The following is a 16465-nucleotide window of genomic DNA, read 5'->3' on the forward strand; positions in this document are numbered from 1 at the left end:
ACGTACATGCCCATCTGGCATATATGATTATGATGGTCATAATGCTTCATGACAGTGTCAAAGTGTACTTTCTTAGTCCAAGTAAAGTGACACAGGATGTTATAATGCTTCATGACAGTGTCATAAAGTGTATTTTCTGCAACTTATTTAAAATATGATGAAAACAACATGACTGTAAAGCATTCATTACATCAAAACAAAGGATTTAAGAGAGATTTTCAAACGAAAGTTAATTTCTTGGCAGGGAAAATTCTAATTTGAATAAATMTGGGTTTTGACACTAATGTAAGTGTCATAACCAGCCATAAAATAATGCAATATATATCACAACAGATGTAAATATATGGGTCATGACAGTTATGGCCATGTTATGTCAGCTGTTATGACACATGACATAGTTATGTGTTCAAAACAAGTTTTTTTGTATTTGTATTAATCCATGCTGTATCTGAATGTTCTGTTTGTGTGTGTGTGTAACCAGGTGAGAGCCTTCGGGTAACACATGTAGCCAGAGGTCTGGACTCAGAGGGGGTTCTCCTCATGGACATCGTTATCAATGGCTTTGTCCCTCCAACATTATCAACCTCCCATCTCAATCTGCAGGTGTGTAATGACTAACACTCTCATTCTAAAGCCAGCTCAAGTCCCTGACCGTGACTAACCATGACACTCTATCTCTAATATGATGATTGCTTTGTGTCCTGGAGGAGTTTGATGAGTCATACGTGCAGATGGGTCCAGGGCAGCTGTACTCGTGGTCGTCCCAGGCCCATCAGAGAGCAGGCGGTCCCATGGTGCTGCGCTGTAACCACTCCATCATCTACGAGGGCCGAGAGGAGCGCCAGGGGCCCCTGTTGCAGCTGCTTAAGGTGTCCCAGATGAGTGCCATCTACAGCATATTCACTCTCAGTTTGGACTTCCAGATGACAGCCTCATTACTCCTACCAGGTCAGTGCAAACACAAGACAGACAAACACAAGACAGACAAACACAAGACAGACAAACACAAGACAGACAAACACAAGACAGACWAACACAAGACAGACAAACACTTGACTTTAAACTGATGTACTGTAGCAAACATGTTGCATTTTTGTCATTGTAGTTGTTTAAATGTAAGTTTCAATTTAATCGGTTCATAGACTTAAGGTGGTGCTCTGTATTTTTAGATGGTGATGGAGAAACATGCCCGAAAGGTTTTGTCCTGGATACAGCCTCTTACTGTGCTGGTATGTTTTTGTATACTTTTGCCTTCTGTGATTTAAAATAAAAAATAAGCTAAAAAAAAKAAACAATGTATACCGTAGAAAATTGTTGAAATGAAAATAATCCAAATACCCTTTTTGGATTGACCAATCATATTTTGTATTGTAGTGTAATAATGTACAGTGTAATACAGTGTAATAATGTGTTATAATGTATTACAACAATACAATTACAAAGTATTACAATACAATGAACTCATGCAGAAAATCTTAATAAACTGTAACTGTTGAATCGTTAGATGAGGATGAATGTGCTGCAGAATCGCCCTGCTCTCATTCCTGCAACAATGTGATGGGTGGCTTTTCCTGTGCCTGTCCCTCCGGCTTCACCATCTCTCCAAAGACCAACACATGCCAAGGTCAGCCACAGGAAACATTCTCAATGAATGCTGCACACTTTATCACACCATTTTATGTCTCCTATTTAGATACGTCATTACATTAGGTGATCTGTCTGTATATGGCTCTGGTATCATGTTGATTTGTAAGCTTTAGAAGGCAATCTATTGTGACAGATAGAAAAACAAAAATATTTACATTCATTTAAATAGTCAGATAGCTAGTGCACACAATATCTGGTTCTGAGATTATCTGAACTGATGGTATCGCTGTGAATGTATAAACACTTATTGTAGACAGTGTTCTTATGTTTCACTTCACATTTGTGGTACCTCTCTGCAGATATTGATGAATGTGCCCAGGGTTCCCACATGTGCCACTACAACCAGCAGTGTGTGAACACGGTTGGCACGTACCGCTGCCAGGCTAAATGTGGCCCAGGGTTCAAGCCCAGCGCCATGGGAACCAGCTGTGAAGGCAAGTCTATTCACAACAAATGAAAAGTTTGTTTTGGATTTTCTTTCAGCCGCTCATCAACTGTATAAGGCATATTAGTAACAGAGTTAGAGCTGTGGTGTGTGTTTCAGATGTGGATGAGTGCCAGGAGTCGTCTCTCTCCCCGTGTCAGCAGCAGTGTCTGAACACCCTGGGCTCCTTCCGCTGTGTCTGCAACCCTGGCTACCAGCTCTCTGGGCACCGCTGTCTAGGTCAGTGGTACCTGCGGCTCACTGATGATATTTTCAACAGAATCAAATGTTTCACACCAGGAAGCAGTAAACTGTAAGTTATGGAAGCAGTTAACTTATGGAATCTCAAACCCTTTATGCTTGTTTATAAACAGACATCAACGAGTGCGGCAGGAATGTGTGCCCAGCTCACCAGCAGTGCCGCAACACAGAGGGAGGCTACCAGTGTTTCGACAGCTGCCCAGCTGGCATGAGAATGGGAGAGAATGGGGCCTGTGTGGGTATGATGCCATTCATAATTAATGCGTCTGTTACTCTGACTGTTGTTGCATGCAGGTACAGCTTTGTGCCATGAGAATGATGACCCTCACATTAAGCCCTGTGTTTACCAACGTTTTGTGTCACAGATGTGGACGAGTGCCAGGATGGGAGCCACATGTGCCGCTACAGCCAGATCTGTCAGAACACCATTGGGGGGTACGGCTGTGTCTGCCCTAGAGGTTATCAGTCCCAGGGGGTGGGACGTCCATGCCTGGGTAAGACGTTTTTATTTTGGCATAGTCATGTTTTACTACACAAAACGATATGCTACTGTTCAATAAAATGTTGTTCTAAGTAGTGTCTGAGTCTTGTTTTGCCTTTCAGACGTTGATGAGTGCCTACAGACGCCGAGTCCATGTGCCCACCAGTGCCGTAACGTGCCAGGCAGCTTCCGGTGCCTCTGCCCACCAGGCACTGTGTTACTGGGGGATGGGCGCTCCTGTGCTGGCCTAGAGAGAGGACAGGCCTTCTCCAACGGTACCCGCATCAGGGAAAGACTGCGCCCACAGCTGGTGTCATCGCTTGGTAGGCCCATCCTCTCACGGCATCATGGGGTATCCCGCATCACCAGACAGAGCTGCCCCATAGGCTACACCAACCGAGATGGRACATGTGTCGGTGAGTGTTGCTCCCCCTAAAGTAGAAGTCCCTTTGGAAGTATTTCCCCATATAAAGATGTTGTTATTAAATAACCCAAACCACCAAGGGCACTTTGGTTCTGTCATCTAATTGGCATCTGTGTTTGTGGACAAGATGGAGAAGAAGTTTCTCATTTTCCTTGAACGTCTGTAAGCAAAGGCCACAAGCAAGGGACTTTAATCTGGTACCACTGGTGCTTACCTCATCATGCCATTGATCTKTGTACAGATGTGGATGAGTGCTTGCTGAGGAAGCCGTGCCAACATGAGTGCCGAAACACAATAGGCAGTTTCCAGTGCCTCTGTCCTACAGGCTACCAGCTCTTACCCAACGGCAGGAGCTGTAAAGGTATGGAGAAAACGTACAATTCACATAACCACCCATCACAACTGGGTTTGCATTGCRAAGAACATACACAGGTACTGAGTTTCCTTTCTGATGCTTGCAGACATTGATGAGTGTGCAGTACAAGGCATCCAGTGTGGACACAACCAGATGTGCTTCAACACTCGTGGAGGACATCAGTGTCTGGACACGCCCTGCCCTGCATCCTATCAGAAAGGAGGGAGCCCAGGGTAAGGGGCCTCAATCAACACCACTGTGTGTTGCAATGTGTGGCTAGTTAGACAGATTGTTTCCTGGGTATTTTTGTAATATTGTAGTTACCGTAGTTACTTATCACACAACCATAGTCATTTTTTGTGTAGTTAGCTATGTATGTAATAAGTCACCGACCATTGATGCCACAAAACCATGAATTGGTTGTTGTGTACAGTAGGTATGTATTGTATGTATCACTGAACTTTAGAGCCAGCTGACAACAGTATCAGTACCTCTGGAAGTGTAACAGTTGACTCTTCTTTCTCCATGGCAGGACGTGCTACAGACCCTGCTCTTGGGACTGTGCCTCTGGAGGTTCCCCTCTGCTACTCCAGTACAAGCTGCTGACCCTCCCCCTCGGCATCCTAGCCAATCACAATGTGGTGCGCCTGTCGGCCTTCTCTGAGGTGGGGGTGTTGCAGGAGAGAACATCCTTCACCATCCTGGAGCAGGGCAGTGAGGGGGATCCGGGGGCAGGGGGCCAGATATTTGGCATCAGGGATGAGGCAGGCAGGGGCATCATCTTCACCCTACGGCCCATGCAGAGGCCAGGCCTGGTGCGTTTGAGGGTGCAGGCCACCACCCTCTCCACACAGGGCCGCATCACATACCAGAGCATCTTCATCATCTACATCTCCATCTCTAGATACCCCTACTGAGCCCCCCCTCAGCTGGAGGGTGGAACTGACTGTGTTTTTCCCTAAAATGCCCCTGTCCCCTTCCTCAATCTCTGTAGAATCAGGCCCCCGGCCTGGGAGAACGAGCATGCCAACCAAGCCAAGCCAAGGACGCACTAATCAAGAGACAAGGCAAACAGTATTATCACTAAGGATTTCACTGATATTTGGACCCTTATCTGTGGTACAATGTAAACTGTATTGAAATGGATCTTAAACTGTGAGGACATGGTTTAGTCAAAATCTGTTCTGTTTTGTTGGATTTATCACAATGAACATGCCAAAGAAGGTCCTATAGCATTAGAATGGCGTGCAGCTATTTATATTGTGAAAATGCTACAGGTTTGTCAATATTATTTTATCTCGTGTTTTCCTATTCTTTTAAGTCATTGTTGTCACATGAATCAGCTATAAGGTGCTATTCTGAATGTACTGTACTTGAGTGTGTTTACGTTTATGGCCTTAGCTTCATCGAAGCAGTGAGCCATATGGCGTTTGTGTTACAAGAACAAACGGATGAGAAAGCATTTCCTCCCCCGGCCTGGACTAAACCATCTTAAGCAGGAAGTAGAAGACCATTTGAGTTTGATTGCTCTCATTGGACTCTGTGCTGAATGGAGTTGGCCTCCACTAGCAGGGCCACAACATGGACATCAGAGAAAATGTCCCTTTCTGCTTAATCACGTTTAGTCTGTAGGCTGTAGTATTCTGATTTAGCCATTCATCTTTCTAAATGTGTTTCAAAATTCCATGGTTAAAAACCATAGAGGGAGGGAAGCAACAAAGACATCGTGCTGAGCAACAACTATTTATTGTTAAACCAAAAGCATACTCAGTGAGTAGTATGCACACACACACACACACACCCCAAAATGTGAAGAACCACATCCAGTGGGTGTTTGTGAAACAGGGAAAGAGGAGGCAGACGAATATTAATAGAAAATATGCACAATATACTTGTGAATTAAACATGCTGAACAAACTCAGCAAAATCATGGCTGCAATAGTGCAGTGTACATTTCTTTAGAATTTCGACTGCACCCTCCCTTCTATTAGCTGTGTGATGAATTAACCAACATTTCAGTGTCACTGTATACACATGTAAAACCATCAAATTCATCCAAAAATGTCTGTTTTAGAAAATGTGTATTACTGTCCGCTTTGATCATTGGTAGTAATGCACGTTAAATGTGTTTTAACTGTAAGTCAACCAATGAGAAAATGAAATTAAACTTTGCCATTTATGACACAATTATATTTGGACTGTTTCAGTTACCTGCAGCACTACCTCCAAGGCTGGTCTTTGCTGTTCTGCTGCCCGTGACGATACCAAAAAATGCCGCCCCCTCCATGTATATTCCAGAGGTTGAAGTTTGGTTCAAATGTAGGTTCTGAATGAAAGGTGAAAAGGTATTTTCCATATGTTTAAAACATATATTTTCCAGGACGTTGAAAAGGAATCTTTTCCAGATGTTGAAAAATACGTATTTTCTATACATCGAAATAAGGTTAATTTTCGGTTCTGAATGAAAGTTGAAAATTCATATTTTCCAGGCATTGAAAATATGTATTTTCCAGATATTGAAATCAGGCTCATTTTTGGTTCTGAATGAAAGTTGGAAATAAGTGATTTATTAACAGCTAAGTTATGACCGGACAAAATCTGAACCAAACATAGACATCTATGATTGGTTCAGATTTYGTCCAGACCGGACCAAAAACCAATGTCAGTGGATGTGGAAATCAAGGCCGACCATTCTACCCCCAAAAAAGACGTCCAAACGGCATCGCAGTTAGTCCGTGCTTACTGAGGGCTACAGTGCTGCCTGAAATGACATATTTTGAATGCCCATCTGTGGTAAGCCTACCGTTTGTAAAACACCAAAAAAAGATGTCCAAAAGATGGTAGGCTACACCCCAGTAAGCACGAGCTAACATGTCGGCCCGCAATGGAATTTTGAATACCGATCCATGTTGTAGTCCCACCGTTTGTAAAACAGGCCGTTGCATTGGCTTTATTAGTCCTAATTCCTGTGACTAATCAACTTGGCCATTTAAACTCTGAATATCAGCAGGGTTGGGGAGTAACGGATTACATGTAATCCATTACATGTAAGGGGTCACAAAAACGGTAACTGTAATCGTTATGTTACCAGCGAAAACATTGTAATCAGATTACTGATACTTTTGAAAAACTAGATTACTTTGAGGATTACTTTTAAATTCAGAAAGGATGTTTGCAAAAAAAAATCTTTGACACTTCTCTGTTTTCTCAATGACATTCAAATCAGAATTGAAAAAGGCGCACTTTTAAATTTGTTCCACCTGAGCACAAGTCAGAGACCACTATGATGACACACAAAATGTGTTTGATGGATCGCGGGAAAAAAGCAGGAATATGCTTTTGTAGGCTACAGTCCAAGCTATGTCTTCCAATGGTGCGACTGCTGTCGGAATCCAAAGATTATCCAATTTGAATAAACGCTTGGAGGTAAGGATGGCAGTAGCTGTGAAACCTACGCCGATACGGATATCACGTATTGATATCTACATAGCGCATTGATGTGAATCAGACTGCTGCTCTGTCATTTAGATATTTATGCCTTACGGATTGTGGTTGTTGTTCACAAATATAAATGTGTATTTGCAACCAATAATGGTTGAATTCAAGAAGTTTAAGCTGCCTATGTCACGCCCTGATCTGAGATATCTCTGTTTTCTTTATATTTTGGTTAGGTCAGGGTGTGACTAGGGGGATACGCTAGTTTTTGTATTGTCACGTTCGTCATACGAATCGGACCAAGGCGCAGCGTGGTATGCGTACATTCTTCTTTATAATAATAATGAACACTGAACAAACTAACCAAAATAACGCTATACAAATGAGTGCTGACAGGCAACTACACATAGACAAGAACCCACAAACACCAAAGGGAAATGGCTACCTAAATATGATCCCCAATCAGAGACAACGATAAKCAGCTGCCTCTGATTGGGAACCATATCAGGCCACCATAAACATACAAATACCTAGAATACAAATACCTAGACATACAAAACCCCTAGACAATACAAAAACCCTAGAGAATACAAAAACTAGCGTATCCACCCTAGTCACACCCTGACCCAACCAAAATATAAAGAAAACAGCCTATCAATCATTGTTTTTTAAACCAGTGGACAGCCAGTGAAAAATGCGCTCTTGCAACAGCTGCATAGTGCGGATCCAAGCCTATGGAATAAAAGTGGGGATTTTATTGCTCAATCTAATTCATGCTGATAAAAAAAAAAGATCCATAGGCCTAATGGACACATGCTCAAACTTGCACACTTTTGATAGACTTAAAGGGGCAATCTGTAGTTGCTACATCCATTTTTGGACTTGATTCTTGAAGAACATAACTTATAAATGCCTCATGAGTTTAATTGAATTGTCACACTCCACGAGAACCCAAAATATAAGCTTGTTTTTCTCCCAATGTTTGTAAACATTGCAAAATGTAAACAAACACTGTATAGCCTCATAACATGGTTAAAACKAAAATTTAAACAGTAGGCCTATAGCAAATGCAGCATATGGCATTCATTTTTCACATGTAAATAGCACTTTTCAGTAGTGCTCAAAGCATGCCATTCCATGAGCGCAGCATTTATTTTTAACTCAAATCAATGAGCCCAATCAGCCCTCCATGACAACAAAATCATAAACAACAGAGTASGGCTGGCTAATAAGTCCTTTGCTTTGAGGTTATGCTCAGGTAAAACAGTTTGGCTAATCTATACTTCCATATTTCCAAATCGTATTCTTGAAGATTAAGAGGTATAACATTTATTGAAATGACTGGAATTCTGATACTTTGGTTTTTCATGTAAAGATATAATTTAATCGTACTATTATATGTAGTAGAAAGCGATGGGTTAGAAGAAGCCTAAAATTGAACATCCATATATGGCCAGCTATGTAAACCTTAACATTGATTTATCCTGCAATAGATGTCATTCAATTGGTAACACATTTTTGTTTTCTTCTAATGCCTCTTAAGGGGAAAGTAATCTAAAAGTACCGAAATGTAATCAGATTACGTTACTAAATTTGGGTAATCCAAAGTTTACGTTTACAGGTAACTAGTAACTGTAACGGATTACATTTAGAAAGTAAACTACTCAACCCTGAATATAAGTATTTGTTCTCAACTCACGTGCCTAGTTAAATAAATGTTAAATAAATAAATAAAATAAAATAAAAATATCAGCTACCCAACTTTATCAAGAGTTATTGTGAGCCTATTTGCAGTGTGTTTACACAGGGGGAATTGCAGAAGTATTTTATTTTTCGCAATGATCAGCTTGTCAGAAATTCACGGATACAAACGTGAAACCATTGATCATGACAATGGGATGAAATTCCTGGACAACAGTTGTGATTGTCCAATTCCATATTGTCCATTTTACTGTCCTGTCCTGTTTACCTGTCCTGTTTTTAGGATATGTTGTTTGTTAACATGACAGGTAATTTTTTTATTTGATTGAGGGACATTTAGGTTAGGCTATTTGATCGAGGAGACCTGCATTACGTAAAAAATGCCCATCTCATTACATTGTCATCCATTTTATATCCAGCCTGTAGGCTTCAGAAAAGGCCACATGCTCTTTCTACCATATCCTATATCTGCTACACGGAAAAGATGCGAATTAAAAGCGAGGGTCGACCTCTGCCTGAGATCAGTTTCATGAAGAAGGATGAAAAGATGTGAATTAAAAGCGAGGGTTGACCTCAGCCTGAGATCAGTTTCATGAAGAAGGATGAGAAGGTGTGAATTAAAAGCGAGGGTCGACATCAGCCTGAGATCAGTTTCATGAAGAAGGATGAAAAGGTGAGGGCGTTCAATACCAACTGGTATCAAAAGTATATCTGGTTAATAACAGGGAGCCTTTCATCAAGCCGCCTGTATTGCTGGCCTTGCCTGCTTTTTGGAAAGTCTGAGCCTTGGTCGGAAGGTGGGTACAGTGACCTGAAGAACATCGATCGTTCAGCTAAACGGCAAACCAAAAGCTGGGAGCATGTAAATGCTCACATCAGATTCAAGCTTCTGGGAAAAAGCTGCATCGATAGAGGACACGACGAGAGGGAAAGTTCCGCCAACAAGGGCAACTACAAGGAGCTTGCAGAGGTAATTGCACGTTACGATGCTTTACTTGCTGTTTTTTAGTTTAGTTTTCTTAATTTGGTTTGGTTTTTAACCTTATGGTCCACTTAGGAGCCTACAACAAGTCACAGTAAAACATGAAKATTTTCAACCATAACATTTAAAAAAAAAAATTGGTATACAATCTACATTAACAATCTAAATTGACCAAAAAGAGACAATAGAAAAAACTGTCAATGGCAATGTGAGAAAATTATGGTAACTAGTCTGGCCCTAATTCAGGTTAATTGTTTTTTTTCCCCAGACCCCCCTCCACACACACACAGGCTGTGCTGGCTCACAGAAAGAGTGGGTCATTGTCATTTTGGTCAAAGCTCTCTATGGCAGGTTCAGCAACTGAGGGAGCTGACTTAAATGAGTAAGCAGCTGACGTGCCAAAAAGCTGCAAAACATTATCAGGCAGCTGGTGCTCATTGCAAGCCTCACCAGACAGCTTCAGTCCATATCGAATGTACAGGATGCAGTTAAGGGTCTGCAAGGACATCCCATTTCTAAGTTTGCTTTTTACCACACTCATCTGGCTGAATACTCTCTCGACTTCAGCATTCGAGTGTGGCAAGGACAACACAGACACAGCAGCCATGGCAAGTTCTTGAAACAGGTTGATATCAGCTGCATCCCTGAACTTCCAAATCTCACTCCAGAAGCCCAGTGTGTTTTTTGTCTCATTCCATTTACTAAGATGGATGGCACGCCATTGCTGGACAATCTTGTCTATCTCTGCAGGGGAGTAGGCAAGGAGCTTGGCTATTTTTTCTATTTCTCCAGGGCTCTTATTGTGCTTTAGAGTTTCCTCCACATTGAAAACTGACATGTACTGCAATGCTTCGATGTTGTCCGGCAGTATCACCCTCAACTCATTAGTGAGGGAGATGGTGAAGGCTACACACCGCTTTCGGACATTGTTTTCATCCTCAGGCGCAAGGTGGAGCTCAGCTGCCTTTGARTCAAWAAGGTAACCAAGGTACGGTTWGGGACTGATGTATCCATGTATTGGCCCTTTGAGTACATCAACATTTGCCAGTGGATTCAGCACCCTGCTGCTCACAGACTTGATCAGGCTAACCAAGCTACGAAGTAGCTTAAGAGGATCTACTTGCTCTCCCTCAAAAGCCTTGATGGCCAACTGTACCTCACCCAGCGATCACCCAGCAAAGTCAGATATAATATGTTTTGAGGATCGCTGTACATGGAGTATAAAACCTCAGCCATGTAGCAGTGTTCACTGGACTTGGTGACTGTGAAATGCAGCCTAAGCTCCTCCCACTGGTCCAAAATGCGTGAAACCGCGGGTTCAATGGAGAGCCAACGTGTGGCACACACCTTGGTTATCTGTAAAGGTTTCTCCCCACAGTTGATGGTCTCTTATATGGCCTTGTAGGCCTCCCTGCACTTTGGAAACACTGAAAACCAGTTATGAGTCTCTCGTACCAAGTACTCCACACTACGGGGGATGGTGTCATTGGAAGCATGACTTACAGCAAGCTGCAGAGAGTGGCACACACAGTGAATAAGAACCAGATATTTGAGGCCATACTCCTCCTTCAGCACTTTATGGACCCCATTTTTAGTCCCTGTCATAACAGAGGCATTGTCAGTCTCTATCCCCAGGAGTTTCTCTTTAAGACAACACTTCTCGAGGAAAGCCACAACAGCACGGGCAATAGATTTGGCACCTCCTCCCTCCAACTCAACAAGCCCCAGAAATGTTGATACAATTGTCTGCTTGGTGTCACTATCCCATGTACTTAGAAACACTTACATCCGTGGGCTCATCGAGGAGGAGGCTGAAACGCTGGTCACCCACATCTGCGACCAACTTTTTCAGAAAGTATGGTGCTAGAACATCATTAATAATTTCTGTGCACTTTGTGCTGTGCATTTAGAAGTGGGTAGCAGCAGTGGAGTCTGAGAAAGCAGCTAGCTCTACATGCTTCTCCAATGTGATCACATGCCAGCATGGAACAGTGTTCAGTGATAGCTAATGCCATGGTGGCCTCAGCCTTTTTTGCAGAGTAATTTTTTTTAACCATAAATGGCAGCTTGTTTTGGGTGGAACTGTTATAAGGCTTTGCCTTTTGAGTATGTTTTTGAGTTGTCATGTGTTTTTTTACATCACTAAGTTTGGCGTAGAAATCAGACTTATAATACAGGCAGTATGCCCGTGTATCATCTCCAATAAACGGCTTCAACCAGCCTTTGAATTCAGGGTTTGATTCCCACTCCTTTCTGTATTTTTGAGTGTACAGTTTTAGACTGAGACATGATGATCTAGCCAGCTAGATGTTTAGCTTATGTCACAGAGAGGCACACACACAGTGGACAAGGTGAGTAAGTGACTGAGGCTGTGTGAGTCAAATGCAATGATTTATTTTTGTGCAGTGATTTATTTTAGACAAAGAACATTTTACATTTACATCCCGCCCTGAATGTAAGCCAGGACGGGATCTGCCAGCGGCGGCTTCCCGCATGCGCGATTCATTTGCAGTCTGGACTCGGAGGGGTGAACATCTCCTGCCCTGACTGCAGCTGAGAGGGACTGCTGCGCGAGGACTGTGAGTGCTTTTGGACAGGGGTGGGGCCCACAGCAGCCCGCTGCTCGTTGAGAAGAGTAATGTCAGAGTCTCCAAAAGTCTCCAATAACACCAGATTTTTTTTTTTAAATGTGTCGCTAGAGGGATGCATCCACATTTTCTATAGGGTTGAGGTCAGGGCTTTGTGATGGCCACTCCAATACCTTGACTTTGTTGTCCTTAAGCCATTTTGCCACAACTTTGGAAGCATGCTTGGGGTCATTGTCCATTTGGAAGACCCATTTGCGACCAAGCTTTAACTTCCTGACTGATGTCTTGAGATGTTGCTTCAATATATCCACATAATTTTCCTGCATCATTGATGCCATATATTTTGTGAAGTGCACCAGTCTCTCCTGCAGCAAAGCACCCCCACAACATGATGCTGCCACCTCCGTGCTTCACTGTTGGGATGGTGTTCTTTGGCTTGCAAGCCTCCCCCTTTTTCCTCCAAACATAAAGATGGTCATTATGGCCAAACAATTATATTTTTGTTTCATCAGACCAGAGGACAATTCTACAAAAAGTGAGATCTTTGTCACCATGTGCAGTTGCAAACCGCAGTCTGGCTTTTTTGTGGCGGTTTTGGAGGAGTGGCTTCTTCCTTGCTGAGCGGCCTTTCAGGTTATGTCGATATAGGACTCGTTTCACTGTGGATATAGATACTTTTGTACCTGTTTCCTCCAGCATCTTCACCGGGTCCTTTGCTGTTGTTCTGGGATTGATTTGCACTTTTCGCACCAACGTACGTTCATCTCTAGGAGACAGAACGCGTCTCCTTCCTGAGCGGTATGATGGCTGCGTGGTTCCATGGTGTTTATACTTGCATACTATTGTTTGTACAGATGAACCTGGTACCTTCAGGCGTTTGGAAATTGCTCCCAAGGATGAACCAGACTTGTGGAGGTCTACAATTTTTTTTCTGAGGTCTTGGCTGATTTCTTTTGATTTTCCCATGATGTCAAGCAAAGAGGCACTGAGTTTGAAGGTAGGCCTTGAAATACATCCACAGGTACACCTCCAATTGACTCAAATTATGTCAATTAGCCTATCAGAAGCTTCTAAAGCCATGACATAATTTTCTGGAATTTTCCAAGCTGTTTAAAGGCACAGTCAACTTAGTGTATGTAAACTTTTGACCCACTGGAATTGTGATACAGTGAATTATAAGTGAAATAATCTGTCCGAATAGGGCTTTATGAGGCTGGAACCCTACTGGCAGCACGTGGGCATAGGGCAACAAGATGTAAAATTATATTTAAGTATAAGTGTTAGTTGTTCTAAAAGTTGTGAAAAATATTTGAATAATTTTGGAGGTTTTACCATCATACAAATTATATTTATCACCTCCAATTGACTCAAATGATGTCAATTAGCCCATCAGAAGCTTCTAAAGCCATGACATAATTTTCTGGAATTTTCCAAGCTGTTTAAGGCACAGTCAACTTATTGTATGTACATTATTGTGATACAGTGAATTATAAGTGAAATAATCTGTCGGATGGGATAAGTTTTACTGGGGGAGCTCAGGTAATATAATTATGTGCACGAGCACAAATCACCACATCCGTAATGTTAGTCCCATCCGAATCTGCCATGTCATTCATTTTTTACTTGGCAGAAAGGTTAATATCCCAGCCCTAAAAACCTACTGTTTTTTGACAAATTCCCAGGTCCTCTGATAATACTTATCCTGTGTGAATCATCATCCCTGTATTTTGAGGGATATTACAGAGTTTAACAGGTGCTGCACCCGGTTTGGGAAAGAACATGGGTACAAATTGATACTTGAAACAAAGTTATATGTGTAAATGACATCACTCTGCTTTGCTGAACGAGTGCCACTTCCTCCCGATTCGGCCCATACCTGGCGCAAACTCGGGATCTCTGCCTCAAAAGCTAGATATTGAGGTGATGCAAGCGGGACACTAAGGCTGAGGAGTAAGTTTCACACATTCATTACATATGCAAGTAGCCTACAGATGAATTATATGTTTTGTCACATAGCCTATCAACTTTCCTAGTGCCATACTACCCACAACTGAATCTTACCCCCTTGGTATCGTGATACAACTCGGTATTGATACTTGGCCTTGTATCTTATCATTAGCAACATTTTGGTATCGTGACAACACTAGTTGATTCAACCAGTTTTTGCACAGTGGGCAGTCTTGTTAACATGGCAAGTGAGGCTATTCTATGGGAACCATGTTGATACTTGGAGAAAGAGTGCCCTCTTGTGTTTTAGAAGACAATGTACAGTAAATCAAACCTTTTCAAGCATTGCTATTCATCCAATGCAATAAATTATGGTGTGATTAAACAATATCTCAGCCACTGTGTCAAACTGATTGGTCCAACATCTCCAAGCACTGTTGTACAGTATATCTTCCACATTAGGGCCTTACTTCTTCCACTTTGTCTYGAAGCAAAGACAGTTATACAACCTATAAAACATGTGTAGTTAGTTACCAAGTAGAATATGTGTACCTAGTACCAAGTCAATATGCAGTCTGAACCATTGGAAATGGGTGGATGAGGATAATTAGGACAATAGCAATCACACAAATCAAGTAAAAGTTGCATCAAAAGGGAAATCAACATTATTGTTGGGGAAAAGCAGCATGACTACACCTCATTTGGGTTGAATAAAATAAATGTGAGCCTCTTATAAAGTTTTTACGTTTACYAATGTCTACTAACACATGCAATCACGGCAGTCTTGGGGTCTTTTTCCACAGTGCTATAAAAAGTAGAGTATTTGTGGAAGTGAAGCAGCATTGGTTTGTTCCTGCTGAGGATGGCTTCTAACCTCGTCTCCCTTACTGCTTTTAACAGTCAGGATGTCAGGACACATGGCCACGCTATGGGCTCCACTCTAATGAGCACAACATTTTACCCAATTACTGTGTGGAAGCTATGGAACTCTGACCACAACCATCGGCATTACAACTTTAAGCCTTCCAGCAAAAGAGAGGTTTGGGAGCAAAGTGAGGCTACTAGGTCTAGTCTACTGTATCCCATATACCGGTAGGAAATAATATCCTAATATTAAAAATACATTGCATTCGGAAAGTATTCAGATCCCTTGACTTCTTCCACATTTTGTTACATTACAGCCTTATTCTAAAATTGCTTAAATAGTTGTTTTCCCTCATCAATCTACACACAATACCCCATAAAGACAAAGCAAAAACAATACTCCCCRCAATTATGCCACTGTTAACTCATGGCACAAAAAGTCTAACAACCATTGTAGACTCAACACACATCTTATCACAGATCAGAAATGAAATAACAAAATCATGTACATTCTGTCATTGGAATCCTCAAAAATAGCAGCATGAGTAATGTACTCTGGTTCAGACCATCATAATAACTCATCAGTCTGGGCAGTTTAAGTAATACTCTCAACCATCATGACATGGTGTGGTAGAGGACTTCAGCCGAGGGTAGGCACTTTAGCCACAGAATGAGCAATCCTTTTAAATAGACAACAATACTGTTACTGTACACATTGATAATACGTACTGTATGTGACGCTGCACTTCTCAAAACTTTGAGATGACCACTAATACAGCATACTTTCTGGTGGTGTTGCATCTGATTGACAAACCTAGGTAATGCAATGTTGTTTGCCTGCCATGAGTCTTGACAGAAATGTCAATGGCGTGCCTGTGTAAATCTTGAGTAATTTCCAATGTTCTTCAGTATTCAATTAATCAGTCCAAGTGCATTCCTGCTCCATGACTCCTGTCCTACTGCTTAAAGTTAAACATGCTCTCAGACTATATAAGAGGGTGAATAAATACAAAGCTGTTGGAAACATGTTTTTWGAACCATTAACAGGATTTGTTAGTAAGTGTTTAGTCAATGTTATGRTCAACTGAGAAGCCAAATATATGAAGCCAAATATTTCTAAATGACAATAATTTCCCACAGCCCAGTTACTAAGACATTAGTGAATGTGTTGATTAACATATTCTTATTCTTAGTCCTTCCATTTCCACTGGCCCACCAATTAGGCATAAAGGATGAGATGGTAATGTTTACTGGTCACTATGGCAGCTACGAACAATCTTCCAAACTGGGTCGTTGAGAGAACCTTAAACACCATCACACCATTCAATGTGCAGCCATTAAATCCAGTGATGCACG

General features: G+C 41.9%; 1 protein-coding gene across 1 annotated transcript in view; it reads left to right on the forward strand.

The window, feature by feature from the left end:
* The window catches only part of hmcn2 (hemicentin 2), a 69419-nt gene extending 63640 nt beyond the window's left edge, over positions 1-5779 (forward strand). Inside the window, exons 70-81 of the mRNA XM_024001790.2 lie at positions 482-603; positions 708-948; positions 1170-1229; positions 1505-1624; positions 1947-2081; positions 2192-2311; positions 2446-2571; positions 2698-2826; positions 2936-3229; positions 3479-3598; positions 3699-3825; positions 4125-5779. Coding sequence (XP_023857558.1) covers positions 482-603; positions 708-948; positions 1170-1229; positions 1505-1624; positions 1947-2081; positions 2192-2311; positions 2446-2571; positions 2698-2826; positions 2936-3229; positions 3479-3598; positions 3699-3825; positions 4125-4509 — 1979 coding nt within the window. The 3' untranslated portion in view covers positions 4510-5779. The remainder of the gene's footprint in view (positions 1-481; positions 604-707; positions 949-1169; positions 1230-1504; positions 1625-1946; positions 2082-2191; positions 2312-2445; positions 2572-2697; positions 2827-2935; positions 3230-3478; positions 3599-3698; positions 3826-4124) is intronic.
* The last annotated feature ends 10686 nt before the right edge of the window (positions 5780-16465 follow it).

Source organism: Salvelinus sp. IW2-2015, linkage group LG15 (genome assembly GCF_002910315.2).
Source record: "Salvelinus sp. IW2-2015 linkage group LG15, ASM291031v2, whole genome shotgun sequence".
NCBI lineage: Eukaryota > Metazoa > Chordata > Actinopteri > Salmoniformes > Salmonidae > Salvelinus > Salvelinus sp. IW2-2015.